The sequence below is a fragment of the Ambystoma mexicanum genome, chromosome 4q (assembly GCF_040938575.1).
Source record: "Ambystoma mexicanum isolate Mex_15411 chromosome 4q, UKY_AmexF1_1, whole genome shotgun sequence".
Classification (NCBI taxonomy): Eukaryota; Metazoa; Chordata; class Amphibia; order Caudata; family Ambystomatidae; genus Ambystoma; species Ambystoma mexicanum.
The window spans coordinates 105,123,810-105,147,792 of NC_090928.1; the positions used below are offsets into that span (position 1 = coordinate 105,123,810).

General features: G+C 45.9%; 1 protein-coding gene across 5 annotated transcripts in view; it reads right to left on the minus strand.

Annotated features, from left to right (window-relative positions):
* MGME1 (mitochondrial genome maintenance exonuclease 1) overlaps window positions 1–23,983 on the minus strand; it is a 318,759-nt gene that overhangs the window by 168,437 nt on the left and 126,339 nt on the right. For all 5 annotated transcript variants that reach the window (XM_069607543.1, XM_069607545.1, XM_069607544.1 and 2 more), the window contains one exon: window positions 8,085–8,304. In XM_069607543.1, coding sequence (XP_069463644.1) covers window positions 8,085–8,304 — 220 coding nt within the window. The remainder of the gene's footprint in view (window positions 1–8,084; window positions 8,305–23,983) is intronic.

Below are 23,983 nucleotides of genomic sequence, written 5' to 3' on the forward strand. Positions count from 1 at the left end.
ATCCTCATACTCCCCTCCAAGTTTGCTATTATTCTGATTTCACATTCCCTCATTTTTTAAACCTCCCCTTATATACCAAATTGCTTGCTAATGGAATAGAACAGAACTGTTCCAAGAAGTGAGCTTGGTTTCACGGAGGAATGTATCATTGCTAATTTCTTCTCGAGTCCTTTCCCAAGGATCGACTGTTTTATTGGTGATCCTCCCAGAGGCTTAATTTCTCCTCTGGGCAGAGACACCGCTGGGCACAAGAAGGTTCATTTGGTTCAGCACTGTTAAGGGATGCATGGAAGGTTTGTAATGAATCACAAGCATTTCCAACTGCGCTAGGGAGCCTTCCCAATCGTTTGCCAGCCTACCATGCCATTACAAAAGGGGAACACCGCATGAATCACATCACAGTGTCTGTCTCCCCCAAAAGGGAAAACCAGGCCATACTGCTAGGTGACATCCCTTTTGCACAAGACAATAAGCAAATCAGATAGGTTTCAGCCTTGCTTGGCAGGATCAGTGAGATGATGTGTGGGACTCTAGTCAAAGCAACCTTGTTACCGGTTAGACTTTGCCACTCTGAAGAGGATGGATGGAATAGCTTTCAATCATTCATAACCAGCTACCAGTCTGCGGTGGACTACACTTTGTGGGGTAGGACAAAGAGTGATTAGCATATGGTGTTTTCATTTCTGCAGTTGAATATCCTGCTAAAAACCGATAGTTTAATTGCCAGGGTTTATGATTAGTTCAACACGTTTCCAATCATCGCACTTTTTGGTTCCAGCTCTGGATCTTCTGTGAATGTGGTCTTGCCCATATCCTTTCTCTTCACCTCGAGGGACACATTTTGGTATAGAGTTATTGAGGTTGGCCATTCCTTCCAACTAAAGCCACCTTTTCACATGCACCTGTATAGCCGTTCCCTAGCTGTGCTGCCAGGTCAAATCTCTATTCCAGAGCCACTTGCCAACATTTTTCACGCAGTTGACTTCCTTCAGCAGCATCCCAGAATGACTGGCTTTCAGCTTTCACCACTGTAATCCTGGCATGCAGAACATGTCTTGCATCTTGCTCTAAATAACTATTTTCTACCATCTGAACAAATGTCATCTTCCGGACTGCCTCTCCTTGCGGGGTGTTCTGCTGAGGCTCCGGTCACCTCTTGGCATTCTGGAGGTGCAAGATAGACAATATTTGCCCAATTAACCCAATTCACCCTCTACAACCTCCTGTAACGTATCACTGTGTGCTATATGAAAGGTTTTGCATAAGTACTTATCCTTTCAGATCATGATGCAACTCCTTTTTCCTCATTCACCCTTTCTTTTACTCTTTTTATGGGTGTCATTTTTCAGACTCTCCATACTTTATTTTTGGAATTATACTTCCGTACAACTTTTTGGGCATCTACATTTTACTATTCCAGCACACAGCACTTTCTCGGCATTGTTGTTGGGATGCACCTTGGCCTTCCCTTTTTATTTTCTCTGGGGTTCCTTGTGTGAACCATCCTAAGGTTCCTTCCTAAGGGTACAATCCCCAGTGTGAGATCAGCACACGCCACCTTATGTGGAGTGCTGGAGGAGACTTTTGTCTTCGGAAGAAGTTCTTTGAGAAGCCCGCTGAAGCTCCAGAGTGTCTGTGAAGGCAGGAAGCGAGGGTGGAGTCTGAAGCTTCTGAGCCTTTATCTTCTGGCATGCCTGCTTGGAATCAGTTGTAACTGGGAGGCTATCTTTTCTTGAAAGAACAGCCACCCCCAAAGTTTGAAAGTATCATGAATGCCGATTAGCTAGGTTCCTTGTTAAATGGCCTGGATCTGGAAGATGAAGACAAGTCGACCACTGGAGCTGAATCTGATGAAGAAAAGGAGGAGACTGCTGTAGCTACTTCCAGCGACCAAAGATTCCTGCTGTGTAACTGCTACCTGTGCTGACCCCTTCTTCCATGTAACAGAGGAGTCCCAAAAATGACGTCTCTGGCCCCTAGACTGGTGGGACCAATCGGTCTTTAGACCACCTGGATTTTGAACCATCCCATGACAAACAGTGACCTTCCTGGGTTGCAAACTGCCTATACCCTGGGACCTCAGGCCTGCGTGCTGTGCATCATCTTCCGAAGAACGAATATTGATGAAACTCTGGTGGAGAGATTCCACTCCTTGAAGTTCCCTCACCAGAGTGCTGGACCGAGACAGTGAAGCAAATCGATCAGACGACAACCATCCTTCATCTGGTACTTGAAAAGGATGCCAAAACCACAGAGCCGCAAGATGAACTGAAGAATCCTTTGTTGGGAGCCTTGCCCATCTACTGCTGCTGCAAGTGCCCATACAGTGTCCTTTCTTTCATCACCGTGAGCAAGAATCCAGAGACCGGGTCCTGTGCTGCTGGATCATGAAGGTGTCCATCTGCAAGCTCTTCTTCACTGCTGAGGTACTATGTGGTTTGAGGTAAAACATACCTAAAGTATTTGTGTCACTCCTGTGTCGCTAGGGTGGCGATTCCAGCGTTTGAGAATTTGCCCATACGAATCACCCAGCCCTAACGCTGGAACGCATGTAGGGAGCCTTCTACGAAGTCCCTGAAGACTTCTACCGACTCTAAAGTCTTTTACTTACTTATAACAAATGTGTTCGGAAAGTACTTACTTTCTATGTGTTGGTGCTGTAACCTTTATTCCTGAAATAAATAGAATAGGTTACAAGTGTTACAAAGCTATTACTTACCTTTATGAGTTGCTTACTGCCATTCGGAAAAGTGTTAGTTATTTACGTGCCTTTGAATTGTGTTGCACTCTTTTTAAAAGTAATGTTGGTGTACCGACATATTCCTGAAATAGAATAAGTGTACTGGTTTACTACCAATAGGGTTTTACTCCCCTTGATTTGCACCCTGCCATTCTAAAAGTTTAACACTGCGTTTTACTTAACTGAAACTGCTGACTGTCCTTCTGAAAAGTACTGCAAAGTTCTTGTTTATCTTAGAATTGCATTCCACTATTCTGAAACGAAATGTTGATATAACGACATATTCCTAAAATAGAATAGGTGCAGGAGGTTACTACGAATAGGGTTTTAATCACCTTGAATTGCATACTGTCAGTTTAAATGTGTAATACTGAGTTACTACTTCTCTTAGAAGTGCATACTGCCATTCTGAAAAGTAATGTTGGTATAACTATATTATTCCTGAACCTGAATACGTGACATTTTTTATTGCCAATAGGATCTGCTTACCTTGAATAGCCACTCTAAAAGTCTACTAATGTGGTTTTACTCCCCTTGAATAGCATGCTGCCATTCTAAATGTGGTTTGGATTTGGTTTACTTACTATAAGCATTGTGTTGGTTTTTATATAGGTTAATGACTTATAATAGTATTGACCTTTCTGGCGAATTCTCTTTGCCTGTGTGTGTATATAAAATAAACCTCTATTTTTACAACACATCAGTGTAGAAGTGTTTCTTTTGGACTATATGTATGCTAAACGTTCTTTGTACCTTCGTACAGCTCTCTCCCTCTCCTACAATAGGCCTGGCTCCTCCGTCATTGCTATCATAATATCTGGTCGTTCAGCCTTTTACTAAGAATTGGAGTTCCGTATTGCCCTGGGTATAGTTGTATAGAGTCATTTGGGTGGACTTTACAAAAACTGTCCTAACATGCTGGGTCCCGCTCCTCCTTCATTGCTCCGCCATACGGATGTGAACTTTGGCCACGCCCCCTTCTCCTATGTGACAATGGCGCAGGGTGTTGGCGTCCTGCGGGGATGTTTTCAGGCATCGCAGGGTGTTCCCTGAGCTGAAGATCATCCATCAACCTCCACCATCCTCTGTGAAGCAAGGTGAGCAGGAGCAGTAAAGAGGTATTGGTTGGGGGGCGGGCATTGTGGCCTACTGAGGAGGGCGACTCCTCCTTCAGAAAGGCCCTGGCTGCATGTAAATTTGGAAACAGCACTGCAAAGCAGTAAAACCCAATCCAACAATGGAGCCCCCACTTCCTTCACACTTCCCCCACTTTTCCTAGCCAACTCCGCCCTCCTATCCAGCTTACAATCCAACCAAGAGCTCAAAACCCAAAACCAAACGGAAGACACTGGCGGTGAAACGTAAATGGGGGGCACTCACTGTGTCTGGCAAGGAACCCCACTGACCCAGGACGAGAGGCAGAACTGTCGGGGGAAGATGCTTTCCACCCTGCAAGGGGTTGCCATGCTGCCCTAGGAAAAGTGCCAATAGCTCCAAATGCATGACACTATGCGATCCTGTTCGACACCTAGCTGGAGACACCGGGTGGGCAGTTTGACTCCTGCCCTGGCGGAGGTGCCCTGGATGAAATTCACGAAGACTTTGTCCCCCCTGCCATCAAAAGGACTTCACTTTGTATGGACACTGGTGCGGAAAAAGGCAAAGGATACACCAGAATTGAAACTAACCAACCCGGCATCCCCGGCCACCTGGCCCCCCTTAATTTGACTCTCTGGTCTACCCTGCACTCGCCATTTGATTCCCAATGTCAGGGCCTAGTGAAGTCATTAGCAACAGCGTTGGGGAATTCTCCCCCTCAGACCCCTATCAGCTGTACGTTGCTACCAGGTTCCACCTAACGGTATACTGGTCCGGCCCTTGCTCCTGCATCAAGCACGGCCTCCCACGTTGGCCATTTTATGTGTACCAGAGCCCTAAATCCCACGGGTTTAGCGGATAAGGCAAACCATGCCGCCACTGCCAAGCCCGTTTCTGGCAACTTGGGTACTGTGGGTTCTTCCAGCAGTGCCTGGAGCGAGTATCTCCCTTCTATAAGCCCCAGGACCAGTTCCATTTTACACTTGACTCCACTTAGAGCTCCCAACCCAACTGATACAATGGCCGCCTATGGCGCACCGACTCGACCACCATCAGGCCAACCAATGGTGCTTGCTCTACTAAGGGATGCAAATGCGACCAGTTGCTTGTTGAGCTGATAGCCATCCGAAAATTGCTTATGGTCCTAGCAGAAAACCAGGGGAGGGGTGGTGGAACGGCAGAGGGGGAATCTCTCTTGTCATGGGGACAAGGGCTCTGAAAACATACCCCTGGAGCGCACTATGGCTATGGACTGTAAGAACCTAGTAACTCCCAAAGAATATGTTGCACCTCACAGTAGGGTACCGAGGAAACCACCTCACCTCAGTGCCCCTCCAGAATCCAGACCTACGCCCCAAGAGCATCACAGAGGGTCTTACTCCAAGCCAATACCCTCCCCAATTGTGGGGCAGCCATCATGTCCTGCAAAAGGCCTAAGTGCGAAAGCCCCCGCAGTACATAACCCTTATTGCAGGGGGAATACGTCAGAGCGACATGTTGAGTGTGGGTCTGGACCTTGCATAGTCTATCTCCATGGGGTACCAAAATTGGCAGAGAGCAAGAAAGAACCAAGGGATGCCCTACTGAACAAATGTTTGCACTGGCTGCGGACTGCAAAAGGATGTACTCTTGTATCTAGAGAATCTATGGTGGTATTCTCTAGAATACGAAACAATGGTTCGAGCCCATATGACTCTGTGAGACTGGCTTTCTGGAACTGGAGAGTGGCTAAAGGGGTTTTGGGAAGATATCGGTGGGATGGTCGTCTCGACAAGGGTGGGATCTAAATGACCCAGTATCCCCAGCAAGGCCCCGATGGTCGTTCTGAAGTATCCAAATTCACAACATCCTACACACCCCTAACTGGTGCAAATCTTATCCCTCTAGGGCAGGGGTGCACAACTGATTTTGCCAGAGGGCTGAATGTAACCTACATGCTGCCTATAGTGGGCCGAAAAATAAACGTGGGAGCGGTAGGCTGAGGAGTGGCAGGAGTATTTTTCAACCCTCCATTTTTATTAAACACATGGAAAAAGAATACATGTTTAGGTGTGCCGGTCTTTATTTGTATTTCAAACGTACATTTTACATTTTATACTACAGATTTTCCATTTTTTATAATTCATTTCTTTCATAAGGATTTATTGGCAACAATGGACAAAGTAGACAAATCATTCAGGAGAAAAAACACTGCGCTCAAACATTTCAAGCATTATGCCGCTTTAGATTTGCAAGGCACAAGCTTGTTATTTTGGACTGCTATTTGGACTGCTATACTTTGCTGTTTGAGTTGGCCATACTCTTGGAAGTATGGCCTTCGTTAAGTCAGGTTTCCACAAAAGGCAAAGGAGGTACGTCTCATAACTGTGCCTAATTTAGCTTTAGGATTGGGTTCACTCTTGAGTGTGACACTTTGCCCCATGTCTCCCACCCTCCAACCAAACACCATGCCCCATGGCCACCACCCCCCAACCAAACTCTATGGCCCATTACTCCCATACCCCCAACCAAACATTATGTCAGATGCCTCCCGCATGCCTACCAAACACTATGCTTCATGGCCCCCACACACCAACCAAACACTAAGCCCAATGGCCCCCACCCTCCAACCAGACACTATGCCCCATGCCTCCAACCCACCTACTAAACGCTATGCCCCATGGCTCCCACCCTCCAACCAGACACTATGCCCAATGGCCACCAACCTCCCAAACAAACACTTTGCCCCATGGCCACGACCCCCCAACCAAACTCTATGCCCCTTTACTCCCATCCCCAACCAAACACTATGCCCCAAGCCCCCCACCCCAGAACCAAACAGTATTCCCAATGGCCCCCACCCTCCAACCAAACACTATGCCCCATGGCCACAAACCCACAACTAAAAACGGTGCCCCATGCCCTGCACCCCCTCACAAAGACAGTGAGCTAAATAGCATTGGCATCAACAAATGAAACTGTCTGCATCTCGGTTTCACTACTAACCAAAGTGTGTGATCCTGGGCAAATCGTAATCGCACTGTGCCTTATCTGCAGTGATTTACTTCATAGCTTATGTTATCATGCTGTTATAAAAAAAAAAAAAACTAATTCTAATGACTATAGAGTTGATGCATTTATAATAAGAATGCAATTTAAGTATGTTGCACCACAAAGTTATTTGCCACTTGGCTTACTTATGGCGACCTATTCTAAAGTCACTTCCATGGGGCCTCCAAGTATCAAAGACTGATGATGCTCCTTGCAACGCCCTTTTCTGTGAGGTCCCTTCTGTTGGTGCAATCTGTATGCAAGTGTAGGTGGTAAAATGCCATCTGCCACTAATGTTACCATAAAAAAGTTGATGGGAGGGGAAGCTGCTTAAATGGGGCCGTATGTATAGAATTGTGCACACTGCATTTGGGCGTGAAGTAGCAGGACTTTTTTTGCGCCTCACCCACTGTTGCAATGCTGGATACTCCATCACCCACCCCCCAAACTTCTAGCACACACACAAACCAAAAAAGAACAGGAGAGCGCCCGACGTATCACTGTGGATGTTGCGCTGCAGCTGGCGTGGCAAGGCTGAAATGTCTTCCAGTAACAGTCCACGCCGCCAGCCACAGTGCGGATCCTCTATTGGTGTTGCACATGCACTAAGTGACTCCTAAGAGCCACGTAGTAAATGCAGTCCACCAATAGAGGGTCAGCATTTCCCGGCCCAGCAAGTATAAAAAAAAAAGCTTTCCAAACAGAGGACGGCCGTAGCTGCTTGCGGGCGCCCTCCATTAGGAAAGTCTTACATACTGGCGTGCCGGGAAAATCAACATGCTGGGCCGCACTTGGCCCGGGGGCCGCATGTTGTGCACCCGTACTCTAAGGCGATGAGAACTGGGGTCTAATGTAGATTAACCTGTTGGACTTGGCGCATTTCCGAATGGAGCTGGTTTTCCTTCCTTTTTGTTTGTTTCACCTCTTTTTATTTCTTTTACCCCAGGTATGTTGGGATATAATATGATTTGGTTGATCTAGTTTCTGTATTAGGATGTACTTTGATGGCCCCCAAGGCCGAATAAAGTTTGTATGATGATGAAAAACTGTCCCAACAATACTCCTGTAAAAAAGTGCAATTTTTATGGTTACAGTTTAACTTTATAAGAATTTTCATATGAAATGTGCCAGTCTCTAAAATCTGGCCGGCTTCAGTTTAAAGGTGGCATTACAGTCTACTGTTTATTTTCAGATTTTTCTAAATGGTATGTCTTACCGATACTCTGCCACACAATCTACAAGTCCCCTATATTGCAGTGTGTGATGGTGAACTGCACTTTCAAGTGCTCGAACTCCACGGATATCTCCCAGGATGTGTTCCACACTTGATAAGTAGTCAGAGACTTCGATACGGTCTCTTTCCTGAATTTGTTCCTCTGATGACAAAAGCAGGGCTTCCAGAGAGGTATGGAACAGCCTTCCTTTCGAAAAGACAGCTAGACAAAGGAGAAGAGTGGGCATTCAAATTCCATTCCAAACAAACAGACTGATAATAACGATCATGCTATAACAAAAGAAAAAGCTGGCAGCACACACATCAATAAAATTAACAAACAATGAAAAACAGTTATAGGCCAGATGCGCTTTCCTGTAAAAAAAAATGGTGAATGGTCATTGTTGGATCTGCAAGGTTCTAACAGTAGATAAGGGCATTAAATTGGGCAACAGAGGATGCAAAGCAAAATAATTTCAAGTCAACTTTTTTTAAAGATACATAATTGGAAATATAAGAACATTCTTCCCATCTCACCATTGATGCAAACAAATTCACCACCAATGCCATTTCAAATTCTTCTGTTGAGTAGGACAAGATTTGTGATATCTCCTGCTTGGCTACACATGTTGGCAGTACCAGAAGCTTAGGGCCCGGGGGACCCGCTATGCTCCAAGATGGGGCATCAGAGGAGGTATACGAGGACTCCCCTGGGACATCACACTGCAGTATAGTCATTAAGCGGGGACTGCCACAAGATAAACACACATCCCATGGTTCACACAGATCAAGCGAGAACTTCCCAACCCCCAACCGGCCTCCCTAAACTACAGCCAAGCCTTCTAAAAGAAATGGTAATAGATTGAAAGTTCCCAACTGCTAGAGTCCATTCCGTGGCATGCTTGAATTCCGTGGGACACGAAGAACTTGCAGCAACCTCTGGAAGGGCACACCCCTTAGCAATGTGGATGTTGGGGTCCTACAAACTTTATGAACCCGATGCCAAGTATGCAGACTGTGAAACCCCCAAACTCTGTTTTCAGACACCAATGAGACCAACCCGGGCCCCAACACATTCTGGGGAGAAAATTGTGAATCCCACAGAGACATTTTTAAGGTTTTACTTACCAAACACGAGCCGACACAGAACAGGTGACATACCGGTCGTCCAAATAAAATCCAATATAGGAGACTCTTTTTCCATTGGCCAAGGCTGCATATACAATAACGAACCAGTAGAGTGGCTAGGGGCAGGGACAGGAAGCTTGGAGGAGGCACTAGAGTAACATTCAAGCCTGAGAAAGGTCATCCTCGGTCAGGGAAGAGACCCCAATCAGAAGGGGTGGATGCCATGGAGGGTAGAGGAACATACAAGTGGCAAAGCATGGAGGAGAGTAGGCCGGGCCCTGGGGCAATGTCTAGGCCAGATACTCAGCAGGTTGAAGGCCTCCAAACTGAGCTCAGCGGTCCCAACCCCCATGTAGAGGAACCCCTGGACGGTCTGGTGAAGGACACTTTGGCCATGCTGTCCAGATGAACAAGGACAGCTGCCGGGGACCATTGTAGCCAGATGGGACATTTGGAAAGAACGTGGCTAGCGAAAGATGCCACAGAGCAGGGGGACCATGCAGCTAGAAATGGGGGAACTTTTGTAAATTATAAACACTTGAGAACCATCCTGTGTCCAGGCCTTTTGTGGGACATGCTCAGCTGAAATATAGTTAATGAAAAGGTTTGGAGTGCTACGCTTGGATCTACTGATGAAAATAACGCTATTGAATAACTATTACAGGTAAGTAGCATGTTTTCACAGAATACAATCTTTGATATGTGTGGACCGTGGTGGCTGGTGAATTTCTTTAAGTGGCGGTGCGTAAATATTTCTTCCAGATATGCGACCGGAGCGTAGGGAGGGAACTCAACTCATTTAAGCGGGCTTCGGGGAGGGTGGGATGTTCCCCCCACTTAGATTCTTTTTAAATAATGGATTAAAAGGGTGTGTTTAGAGCACACTTTCTTTAAATGAAATTAGTTTTAAAAAACCAAACAGTTTGCAATTGTTTTTGTAGGGTAATTCATGAAAAAATCCAATAGATGCAAGTCACCAACAGGGCACAGGAGCATTTCTTCAACACATTTTCATGATGGCTTTGCCTAAAATATGTGCCAGTATAAGACATTTTCACACTGGCTGTGCCCATATATTTCCATGCAGACTGCACCATTATACCTTAGTATTCCCATACAAGGACATGCTCATGGTTGCTTTGTGCATAATGCCAGTAATGATACTATAAGAAAACATGTCCATGTTTGTTCTGCCAATTTATGGCAGTATCCCCACATAAGAACATACTGCAGTTGGCTTTACCAGTATAAATGCATCCCACAATATGAAAACCTGTCCAAATTGGCTGCACCAAAATGCCAGTCTAGCTACATAGTACCACTTGTCATGCTTGCTTTACCAAAGATGCCCAATACAAAATGTCATACCACAATAAGAAATGCCTAGACTGGCTACATTAAAATGAAAGTGTAGATATATAACAACACTTATCAAGATTGCTTTATCATCCATGCCCAGTAAAAAAAAAGATGCCATGCCTACCCCCTGGTGCGCCAGTGCCTCACACTCAGACATAAGCACATTAAATATAAAAGTGATTATGTGTGAGCCGCTAGGAGTCCAAGGAGCAGACGTGTGTCAGGCGCTGGGGTACAGCCATGGCATTTGTTACTGGGTATAGAGGATTTTGGCTGGTGGGGAGGGCCAGCAGGGAGGGGGATTGTGCAACAAAGGCATTTGTAAAAGGCCTTAGTAGTACAACCCTCCTCCCCCCACTCGCCAAAATCGGCTCCATGCGAACACATTCACATAACATTCACACAGCATGCACTCACCCATTCACACGAGCACCCATCATCATAGACTCACTCATAACACAAGCATACACATATCCATACACATATTTAAATAGTAAATAAATTAACATAAACTTACCTTCTGCCCCAGTCCAGGAGTTTCCTCCCCATGGCTCCAGCTCCTGCGTGCAGGAACAGCAATCACGAAGCAAGAGCTTACTGGTTCCTGCACATGCACGCAAGGGCCTGAGCGTAAGTGACAAAATGCCCTATTCCAGCCTGCTCAGTCTGCATGTGCAAGGAGGCGCAGCAGGGCCCCTCGCACATACAAAAATGCAGTTCCATTGAGCATGCATGGCTGGAGAACTGATCTGTGAAAGGGAACCATGTTTTCCTTTCACAGTTCAGCCAGCCCTGAGCATTCCCTCAGCCAGAAAAAGTAGCAGAGGGAGCACTCAGTGTTTCACAGGGCTGGCTCCTCCACAATGAGCAAGGGGGCCAATGGGTCGACGCCACCTCCCCCGATTATGGACTAAATGCCCCTGATTCTGAGTAACAACCATCACAGGCCTAAGTGCAGCCTCATATAACCAGGCAATGCTTGCATATATTTTTTGTGTTATTGTATTTTATGCAATTAGAGAGAAGACAGACTAAAATCTGTGTACATATATACATACTTAAGGCAAATTAAGCAAAAACAAGTTTATTATATGTGCATTACGATTGACCTTTTGCCAAAATACATGTCCCTTTGGGGGCAATGGCTCTGGGGAGTTGCAGTGAAACCATCACGGTACAGAGTCACGCCTCACCTTCTTTGTGATGACAGGGACTTGCTGCCACATCACTTGGTGGCTATACAGGGGTCGACATTTTTATGTATGGAGCATGGGCTGGAAGTAGCTCCTGGATCTTTGGGTTTCCCCCAGGCCAGGAGTTGCTAATTGTGACCCAGGAGCTATTAAAGTCCAGCCTCATGAATGGAGTTCCTGAAAGATGGCAGAACTTGCTTTTTTTCATTAACAGTGGCATGCGCCCACAAATTCACATTTCTTGAACCTCCCTTTCTATACCTGGTTTTTTTTTTTTTACTCTATTGGACTGTTTCTGCCGAATCCTCTGTCACTCTTGCAATGTTTTCTTCACTGGCTTCACGTTTTATGTTCTCCTTAAATTGCTCTTCCTTTTCTTTCTTTTACATGTATCTTTTGTCAGTTCTTCCATCTTGCTGCTACCTTTCATTTAGTCTTCACCTACCTTTACTGCTATTCCATACATTTTCTACTACATCTTGTGACGAATCTGGGCAATTTGTCCCTTCGCCCCACAGGGGAGCCACATCCTGTGAGGCTAGGGAGGTTAGCCTGCTCCCCAAGACCCTTCCTAGGGGTCTGGGCAAGTGGGACCGCACTGGGAGTCACTCCCCTCTGGGGGGACAAGGACTCCCAGTCCAATGAGGACCTCACTGAACGGACTACAGTATTTGCCTACATGGGACGTGAAAAACGTACTGGTTTTTCAGGTAATTCTGGATTACATGTGAATGCCACCAATTTAGAAGAAAACCCAGCTTTTCCAACTGTGATGAAGTATTTAAACACAGTCAGAGCTAGAGGCCTCTTATGTCATGAGCGTCTCCTACAGAGGGAGAGCCTCTGTGGATATGTCCTGGAGGGGTGGAGCTATAGGAAGCCGCAGAGGCAGCAGTAGCATAGCTGGAGCGAGACCCGTTAACTGGAGGCTATGAGGTTGGTACGCTGATCAAGCAAGAGGCTCTGGTTGGGAAGAAAAGAAGACTGGAAGAAAACCATCTTCCCTTGTGGCACGACCACTAGAGAACAACGGTGGGCCGGGTGCCCAGCAACCAATGCTGACACCAGGGGAGAGAAAGGAGCCTGGGTCCCTGAGCTCCACACGGCGAGTGCAGGTGCAAACAAAATAAGCACTAACAGAGAAGCGAAAGCTCCCAATGCAAGGACACTGGCGAGGGTGATACACTCTGGGGCCAAAGACTGCCAAAGCCGTTCACGGTGCAAGAAGCTGTGAAACCGGAACGGACGCCAGACCCACATAAAACAGTGAGAGACAAACGAATATTGGGTGTGAAGGAGAGAGAAGCAGTCCAAAGCATGAACGGCTATACAAGAGTAGGAAGGGTACGAGACCCAAATAAAACAGAATGAAAGAAAGACGAACACTGCAAATGAACACTTGGGAAGCTGGCTCACAGTACAAGAATCTAAGAATCGTGTAAGCACATATCCTGGGAACTAGGGAGTGGAAGGGATTTGTGTTTTCTATCAAGGTTGGGGGAGTCGAGCAATGTAAGAAAGTAATTGGACTAAGAACCAATAACCCTACCAAAGAGCCACAGGAATTTGGGGAGTCCCAGTACCAAAAGATGGGACAGAGAGAAATGTATACAAAGGGATCCTGTAGGGATTTAACAACTTGTAGAAAATTGAAGTGATCCTGGAGGGAATTAACCACTGGTAAACAGTTGAAAATATATAAGAAGAATTTGTCTTTTCCCAAAAAGGAGTGATGGGGGCAAGCGGGGCGACGGGGGAATGTAAAGAAAACTATCGGGAAGACATTTATAATTTTAACCAAAAAACTATCTACAAAGACTATGCCTTGTGCAGAGACATAAGTCCTCCAAGAGCCGTGTCAGGAAGAACCCTATGCCATGGCTGTTGTGCAAGCCTCTTTTCAATTGAGTTTGATTTTCTAAAGTGGTAGTGGCAGTTAGTAACTAGGACATTGTACTCAGGACTTCATTTTGGACTATGACGAGCACCCTTAGTTTTTTCATTTAGAAGACAGAGAACATATCTCATAGTGATAGAGCCGGTTAGGCATTTTTCTTTTGATTTGAATAAACCAATCTATACCATGACCCATTGTAGTTCGAGCCCTTAGGACTTGAGACATGTGTTAAAAAAAGAAATGTCTAAGGCGCTGTGGTGCAGGAGCTCTTATGATGGTGTTAAATCCTTCATGATTTATCCTTTCACAGAGTAACACCACAGACCGGCAATCTGCTGTGTGCACATAGCCTGACACTGTATTATGTAATATTATCATCACCAATAAGATTGCTAAATATATAGTCGTCAGGAAACGGCACAGGCGATATTATTGATGGGGTTAATATTAGGTTTTAATGGGAGCGGAGGTTGTGGGGGTGTCCCCCGCTCCCTTTAAAAAAATATGGGGGATACAGGGGTGTCCCACGCAGGTTCCATGGTTAAACATCGCCGCAAAATATAGCGCCATACTTGTATGGCAATATGTATGTGGGGATATTACACATGGAACCCCTTACACTGCCAGTTAAAGCAGCGAACCTTGAGACAGGTCATCGCCCGCTGGGGATGATCAACGCTTACTGCAGAGGCCTTCCACATCGCAGAATCAGGCGTCTCTTGTCCCTTGCCTGAACAGAGCAAGTTACATCCAGAACGGCCAGCATAAAGGAGGAGGACCGCTATTCCTGGAGTGGTGAACCACAGCCGATGTAAGAGTTGGACGGAGCTACTCCATTGGTACAACCATGGCAGACACCAGAGTTAGCCAGAACTATCATCTCCGGAGCAGTGGCATGTCCAGACTCTTGACTGGGGTGGCCCAACTGGGGCACTGATTTATGCAGGGATGGCATAAAGTACGAGCGTGCACGCACTAACACACACACACACACACACGTCTGAATATCATTAATTTACTATGTGTCTTCACTACCCATGTCTACTTTCATTACTAACATTCCAGTGTTTAAGGTTTTTAATGATCATAGGATAATAGGGTGTCACCCGGGGTGGCCAATCAGATTCCAGGGGTAGCATGCGCCACCCGAGGCCACTCCCTGGACACGCTTATGACTCAGATGATAGTGTGTGAAAGATCGAGGGGGACCCACGGGATGGCGTGTGCATCTCTGGGGGAATAGACCCCCATTGTGGATTGTAATTCACAGATCGAGGGCCAGACTGGACTTGTTGGAGGACAGAGACAACTGCAAAAGTTATGGTGCCTGGTTGGGAGATGAGTACTGAAGCATATATGGACTTGGCCTGGTTCATTCAGTGCCACCCCATGAACGAGATGAATAAGCTAGGAGTGTGAAGGCATTTCTTACCGCTAAACACCTTGAATATGAATACTGGAATAATGCGGAAGCAATGTGCATTGCTACGAGACTACTCCTCATGCTACACTAGTCTGGTCAGCTTGGACCTCTCTTTGTTTGGTCGCATTTAGAAATACGCAGGATGGTTCCCAAGCATTTCATTCCTTTAAGAAAGAATGACTTACCTGGCCAATAGAAAAGGAGAAACATCGAAGAGTAAAATCTATGGGAGGGAAAAAAAGAGACATGTGGAGATGGTTGACTATACACACCAAAGTGCAAAGAAATCTGCAAATTGTCATGTGCCAATACTCCAGGCGACCTGCTACTGCCTTCGCCGATGGATAGAGCTGCCCAACAGCTGCCGCGAAAGGAATCCCTGCTAGTATGCCAACAAATGTAAAAATGGGAACCATTCTTTCCGTTTCCAGTAGGGAACCACTAAAACTACTCTCACATGTTCCCAGCAGATTTTAGAAAGGACTGGGTGCATAATGGGAATTTGAAAAATATATAAAGAAAACCCCTTCACCATTTTACCAACAGTGCATCTTCCATCCCTGGCCCCCAAGCTTTCTGGTGTCTGTGGATCCACCATTTCACAAGGACTGCTGATGCCATCAAGTCAATCCATTGTACTTGCATCCGTTTGCACATTTTCTGGAACACAGTGGTTGTCACTAAAAAGTCCTGAGAAGGGAAGGCTCAGCACAATGTTCCCTCTTTGATATTCTGCTTCCCCGGAACGTGCGATGCAGTCAGATAGAGTAGGTTGGATTCTGGGACAGATCCACTAATGTCCTGGTAAGGGCCCATCCCTGGTGGTAGGCATAGCATTTTGCTACCAGTCGGTCTGCTCTCACAACCAATGACATCTTCTGCAGTTAGCTGGAGAAGCTCTGTAGAGAAAGGAATGCTGCATGCAGCAGACACCAGTTTTTATTTTGTTTTTTACTTTTATTTAACTTTTGCAAAGAGGTACAGCTTCACATTTCCATACAGTCAATTGGTGTATACGCAGAAAATACCACACGCACAATTGGGTATTCCCTGCTTTTTGTTTTCGGAGAGGGGGGGGGATCAATCTTGAAAAAATAGGAAGAACCTTAAAGCAATAAGCACACACCTCAAGATGGACTACCCCTCTCTTTGTCCCCAAGTGGTCAACAAAGCAGTGACACGTTTATCTACTTTCTTTTTTCAGTAGATGAACAAAATATCCACGAAAGTTAGCTACAAAACAATATTTGCAATTTTATTAATACATCTTAAAACACATAAAACATATGATCAATCAAGTCATCAACACGTTAACAAAACTGTAAAGAAACATCAATGCAAACAAATTCCACGTACAAGCAAAATTCATAATACAAAAAAATATTCAAAAAGAAAAATTAGGGTAAATAAGTGACATAAAATTATTGTCTCCATGTTTATTAAATGTTAACGGGGATGCAATTAGAGCATACGTCTTAACAACTCTCCTAATTACAATTCACACTTTTCAATCGAGTCAATGTCACAATGTCTCAGGGCTGGAAACTGAGAAACCACAAAGTGAGAGAGATGCGGTAGACTGAACATTGTAGACTCACTAGACCACCAGGGACTAAAACAAAGGTTTCAGGTCCACACCCAGACTGTACTCACTTTTGGGGAGCACAGACTAAGGCCCAATTACATGAACCTGAGACATTGCGAAGAGCGATGCCTTCCCAGCAAAACTCTATTTTGCAGCTACCTTGGACCCTGGGTCACGCATATTGTCAATCTTTTGATGAATATTATGTACCTAACAACATCAAAGAGGCTTGGATAACTCCTCTCTTGAAGAAAGACAATCTTGATCCCTCAATACCCTGTAATTTTAGACCCATTACCAACGTACCGTTTTTATTAAAGATCATAGATAAGATTGCTTATGAACAATATCAAAAATTTGTAGAAATCAATAACATTCTTGCTAAGGAACAATCTGGCTTTCGTGCCAATCATGGCACCAAGACAGCGCTTCTGTATCTCCAGAACCACATTGCGTCCATCATAGAAAAAGGAAATCCTACATTACTTCTCTTGTTAGATCTTTCCTCACCATTTGATTTGATCAATCATGAACCTCTTGCCGAAAGATTTATTACTGTAGGTAGATGCTCACAGTCTGCAGCAGACTGGTTTTAATCCTTTTTAGGTCCCAGATCTGCAGCAGTCGTAATAGGGGAACTTCTCCTCCTTAATAATCCCACTATTATGTGGAGTCCCACAGGGTTCATGCCTGTCGCCGCTCTTATTCAATATCTTCTCAAAATGACTATGACATATGTTAAGAACCATGGGTGTCAGGTTTACAAACTTTGCCCCCCCCTCCCTTTTTCCTTTGCACTTTTCCCCCTTTCACTTCCCATGCACTTGCGCGGTCTCAATGTCACTGGGCCTAGTAAGATCGTTTTTGTTTTTGTTTTGCTCCCCTGCTCCCCCTCCCTTTGCCTGGTCGCGCTCTGAAACACCTGTGTATGGGCGCAATATAAATAAAATATCATATCATATATCATATACGTGGATGACACCCAGTTGGTGTTCACTTTATCAGGAGATTACGAACATGATGCACACAGAGTAAGAGGTTTTCTCAGCCATACAAACCTGGATGGCATCAAATTCGTTAGCTCTTAACATGGGCAAAACCGAGCTAATGATATTTGGCACTCCCCAGAAATTAAAAAATCTAGAAAACAAATATCAAAGCTTTAAAATTAATAACCGCAATATCAGGGTCTATGACCATGTAAAAATACTTGGCGTTTTTATGGATTCTCATCTTTCCTTCAAAAGGCACACCCATCTTAAATCTACATGTGCCTTCTTCTCCAATTTTCTTTAGCAAATTCGCCCTTATCTATCCAAGTTTGGCCATAATAGCTGGCGCCATTGTTAACTCTAAACTTGATTATTGTAACATCTTGGTGATGGGCACTTCTAAATTGAACTTAAAGTTGCAACCATCCAAAATGGAGCCGTTAGAGTGGGTGATGGCTTAAGCAACCATTCGAAGATCTTGGTTGAGAAGAGGAATTGTCACTGGCTCCCAGTAGGTCAAATAATCAAATTTAAAAGTGCTGTAATAGTCTTTAAATGCCCATCTGGTACGGCACCTAAATATCTTTCGGAAAAAATACAAAAGCACCTCTTAGGAGAAACCTGCGATCCAACAGTAATCTGGATTTACTTCAACCTCGTCAACTCGAGTTGGCGGTATCAACTTTAGCTTCTGGGCTGCTAAGACTTGGAATTCTTTGCCTCTGTCCTCAAAAAACTGTGGATCCATTAGCACTTTCAAAAAGCAGCTCAAGACTTGGTTGTTTGACGACGGCACTGAGTAATCTCTACTCTGCATTTGGGTTCCTGACTTCCCGCCTGCCTGCTCTCTAGGTCTTTAAGTTCGTTTGTTCCTGTGAGCGCTCCGAGGCCTTTGGGCGATTTTGCGCTATACAAAAACCAATATAGATAGATAGATAGATAGATAGATAGATAGATAGATAGATAGATAGCACATCCTCGACCACCGTCATTATTCCACTGTGGCTCTGTGTGGGGTTTTTGGGGGGTGTGGGCAGGGGTCTACACAATATATTTAAAATCTTCTCTGAATGGTACACCCCTCAGGCTGGGAAGACTGGGTCAACCCACCAGAGCGCAGGGAGGGAGCCAAAAGAGGCTCCAGGAAACAGGAAGTTGTGGGTTGTGGAGGTCAGATGAGGAGATGGTGGCAGACCAAGAGTCTAGCATGAAGAAGGACAGAAGCAGAGTGTGGAGGCATTTTCTGGAGCAGGTGAGGTATAGGTTAGAGGGCAGACGTAAGTTGTAGGAGAGGGGCGAGGTAGGGGAGTTGGTAATTGGTAACAGTTCTGATCCAGAGTACGAAAGGGTCTGCAGGAGCACATGGCTGGAGGTTGAGTGCCTGTTCAGTGTTGAGGGGGGAAAGGAGCAGACCAAGAAAAGGGTGAGAATGAATGGGGAAAGCAAGGCAGGAGAGAGGGTGAGGTGGGTTGGGAGGGTGTTACAGATTTCTGTAGAAAACTAGCACGGAAAGTCAATGAGAGAGAGATAGAAAGAGAGAGAGATAGAGAGATAGAGAGAAAGAGAGAGAAAGAGAAAGAGAGAGAAAGAGAGAGAAAGAGAGAGAGAAAGAGAGAAAGAGAGAAAAGGAGAGAGAAAGTGTCACACTCACCTGTGCCTCTGCAGGAGCGATGGACGAGCCTCCCTTAACCCAGAGTCTTCACTTCCCCTATTTCACCCGGAGGAATAGCTGTCAAATACAAGGTGTACACTCAGACCTGAATTCACCTGATTCCCATGGGCCCTTCTCCTCTCTTTACTGTGTGCTGCGATGTCTCCCTATGGGCTTACCTTGATTTTTAGTAGGGTGTGCACTCCATCCTGCATTCGCAGGGGCGCGATTCACTCATGTGATTGGTGCCAATGTCTGTAGGCTGAGTTCAGATGCCAAACGCTGTTTTATGCCTTCACAGCGAGGCCGAGTGTTCAAGGCGCCAGTTTCTTCACTGGTTAGAAAGTCCTTCCCACAAGTGAACGTTGCGGAGAATGTGGAGTGTCCAAAATTGTCTGTATTGTCTTTGTTTGCCGGTATTTTTGTGAGCGAGTAGCGCTGCGTGTAGAAGCTAGCTACTGGTAGGTTTGCGCAGCGTCTTCCATTCGAGCACGCCTGGTAATGTCTCCCCCTTTCCCTTGCAGGAGAAATCATGTGGTATTAGCGCCTTGAGTCCGGGTTTAGCGCTACGGGAGATTTGGTGATTGGATAAGTATACACAGAGGCTTTTGGTAAGTATTCACCGTGAACGCAGTGAAATAAGTGTCTGTGTAATTGGGGCGAGCGCAATGAATAATGTCTCTTCTTTCTTTTGCAGGGGTTTGTGCGCTTGTGCAACTGATCTGGATTGCAGCGTCGTGGGAAGATTTGGTGAGTATGCGCAGTGTTACTGATGTGCGCGTGTTAACGCAGTTCTTTGTTCTTACAGGTGCCAGTGTAGAAGTCCCCTCTTGCCTGGAGATAGCTGCAGCGTGGAGTAAGAACGGAGGTTCTTCCGGAGCAGGTAAGCCAAAGCAGGATGATCCGAAGCAGGCTGATCCAGAGCACGGCAAGTGTGTTGCTGATACAGCTCACAGTAAGCAACACGAAGCACTGGAAGAATCTTGGGTGTGGCTTATATAGCCAGCCACACCCAAACACTAGAGATCTCATGAAGCATCATGCACTTCCTGTTTGGCAACAGGAAGTGGTAACCAGGAAGTTCCTACAAACACTAGGAAGGAATTAAAGGAGGGATTTGCTATGGGTTCTTTGTGTGCCTATGCCAGACCTGCCAAGCCTCCACCCAGCTTACCCCAGCTACCTGCCCGATACCCATGACAGAAAGAGGGAGAGAGGGAGAGAGAGAGGGAGAGAGAGAGAGAGGGAGAGAGAGGGAGAGAGAGAGAGAGAGGGTGAGCATAGACTGGAGAGTTCTGAATAACTTGGAACAATCAGAGGGGACAGAAGAGATAAAATGTGTGTAGTAATGGGATTTAGCACAGTCAAGTGCTAAAGAGAGTGTGTTCACTTGGGGAGGCGTGACCGGGTCACATTTAAGCATCCAAGTACCCAGAGGGTGTGGGGGGAGGGGTTGTGGACCACTGCCTCTCTTCAATGGTGGTGGTATACGGGGATCCCCCAGGACTCAATCCCATCCTAATCTTGTGCATTTTGAATCCAACAGCGTCTCCTGTATCCCATAGCACCCGATACTACCACCATGGACTGAGAACTATGCTATTCAGGCAAAGGAGAAACCTGTGCAGTAGGGGGAAGGACTGCTTGTGAGTCAGTGGTTACTGGGTTCTGCAAGTCATATGTCAACATCAGTGAATTTTAGATACCACTGGATGGCAGATATGCATCCATAGCTTGCCGGTTGCTCCACAAGTATACACCATGCCAAAACAGGGGAACTCCAATATTTCCTTAGGACAAATGATCAGACAGAGGAGCTCAACAAAGCTGTTCTGAAGTCAGTTGGCTATGAAGAAAGGACTACCTTAGTCAAAGCCTTTGCATTCCCTCATTGCGCCGAGTCATATCAGCCTGGGGAGAGTGGCACAGCATTTGTGCAAGCCAAGTAGGCTCTCCGGGCCCTCCTTAGCTGGTGCTCTATGTGTTGGTTCTGTGGCTCAATGCTGCAGTAGTGTAGAGTGGTTACAGGTGGGCTTCCGTCCTGCGGGTGGTCCTTCTGTGTTGTAATGGCCTCATAGGTGACTCTGGAAAAGAGAGAAACCCTGGAATCATTTTCAGCAGGAGGTATGGGGGATCCAATTTGGGACTGCACATATAAAGATTGCCACTTGGGTAGGTGACAGGAAATGGGGCTCTCTCAAATCCCATCATCCCGCTCTGGGGTAGGGTTCGCGCTGGCTTCCACCCCAGTAGACCTCCTCCCAGGCTCAGGGTTGTTATTTCCCTCATGATAGGCCCAGGATACCGACTTTGCTACCCTGCTGATCAGGTTTCTTCCTCTAAACGTGTTCTGTCTGAGTTTCAATTTTAGCTGTTTCGATCACCTGTGCATACCAAGATTTACCACCAAAGTGGTGTTTTAGATTCTACCGAGTAATAAGCCCCAGTGCCAGATAGTCAACTGCTAGTGGCAAATGGCCTGATCATTTAAAATAGAAAAGATCCAAAGCTTTGAAGAGTAAAATGTGTTCATGTATGCGTGGTTCATATACTAACGGATTATATGACCAAAAGCTGTCTACCATTACCAAAAAAGGGAACTCATGTATGGCGGCTAAAAGCAGAAAAAATGCAAACTAACCCTAACCGAACCCAAAAGATAAAAAACGCAATCCACTAGATTACCTCACATGTATATCGGGTGCAATATTCGTTGGTCAAATACCAAGTGAGTCATGGTATCAGAAACCGCTCTGGTGTTAGAGTTCTAAGAATCATTCAAAGAAACTTTAAGGTTTCCTATAATCAACAGCCATGAGCAGGAAGATGCTAATCGTGCTGCCACATCCAGTGCCTCAGTACCTCCTGGGCAGTGCTCACAATACAGAGGGGTCTTGTTGGGTGTAAGGTACTTTCTCAGGTTCCTAGTCCCTTCTAACCGGTCTGTCATCATGGATCCCGGGTCCTCCTGGCTTTCTTTTCAACAGGTTCATCCCTCAAAAGTCACATGTTTATCCTGGTGTCCTTTACATCAGGTTTTCTTAGCACAAGTTGCACATTTATTTTGGGTTTGTGGTAAGTCAGAATCAGGAGACAGACACTCCGACATCTTTTTAAGGATTATCTTTTGTTTCACTGTTGCAGATCCTTCTCTGTCCCTGATGTGCAAAGCCCTATCATATAATGAAAGAAGTCTAAAGGGTACTTGTCAAGATGTCCTCCAACTAAACTAAGTCTGTCGTTCAGAAAACCTACTCTAGTGTGGATTCGTTCCCTACCACTTTGAACACAGGGAAAAATGTAACCAACACGGTAAAGTCTTTTTCTCAACCAAGGAATGGTAACCATCTTCTGACGCTCTTGTGATCTCTCTTAGTCACAGATTATGCAGGTTCCGGGCCCTATTCAGAGTTTCAGTCACTTATATAAGTCTGTTTTCCTTCTCTCCGGCTTCGGGTGGTATCAAGGTGTCATAGTCTCGGGAGGATAGCACAGCGGCAGCGTGCGGGTCTTGGAAGCAAGACGACACGGAGCAACAACATGTTCGATCCCCGGGTCCGCGCTTAGAAACCTCTAAGTGTTTAAGCGTGTTATAAATGTAACTAAGACAAAAAACAAAAAAAAACACAATTACGCAACTAAGAAAAAAATAAACAATTCCTGTAACAGCGCCTCGATGCCTGCGGGCTGTGTGAGCGCTTTATAAATGTAAATTATAAATGTCAATTAAATAGTCTCCGATTAGTCCCGTCCATGGTACACATTATCAAAATGTTTGCGTCAGTTTCTGGTTAATGAACCAGCTTGCGATGTCGTCCCAGTCACTAATCAGTGCAGGTATTTTTCTCTGAGTTGCCCAACCAGGGGTCTTGATCAGCTCTCTCCAGCACTGGTTATCCTTATCGGAGTTGTCAAGTTTCTCAGGCCAGCTTGGCCATTGACCGCTGGTACCCAAATTGGGATTGCCTTGTATCACCCTCTCTTGCTCTTCGGGTTCTTGTACCCCACTCTGGGGTTTGTTTTCTCTTTCCTCGCCCTGTGGTAACATTGTTCGCGTCCCTCCTTGGAGTTGGATATTTGGTATCCCGTCTTAGGCTTTGGTGGCCCGCCTTAGGCTAGAGCTTCTCTCGCCCAGCTTTGGGGTATACTCAATCCCACCCTGTATTTGGGTACATTCTCTGGCGCTCCCTGCGTTGGGGTACTGTTTCTCATCAACCATCTCGGGCCATGGCTAATCTTGCCCTGCTCTGTGGTATGCTCATTCTCACCCCACCCTGGGGTATGGTGGCTGGCACCCCGCCTTTGGGTATGGTTCTGGTGGCTCGCTTTGGGCTGTGGCTTGTCTTGCCCAGTTTGGGGTATACGCTGCCATCTTGCCCTGGGATATTTTTCAGTTACTCTGCCCTGGGGTATGGTTGGCCTTCCCCACCCCATGTCTCCCGGAGCCACTGTATCTTGTTCTCCGTTGCAGTCCTTCGCGGGCAGATGGGGAAGCTTTGAGATCACCGTTCTTGTCTCATCCGGGGCTTCTCTCCTCTATGTCGCAGTCACCTTTCTCTTTTGGTTCCTTCGATCATCGGTGGCTCTTGTGCCACGACCCACCATCGGTGTCTTAGCTTGAGACCCTCTGGTTCTCCCCAGCTTCTTCTTCTGTTGGCATCTAGGCATTTAGCT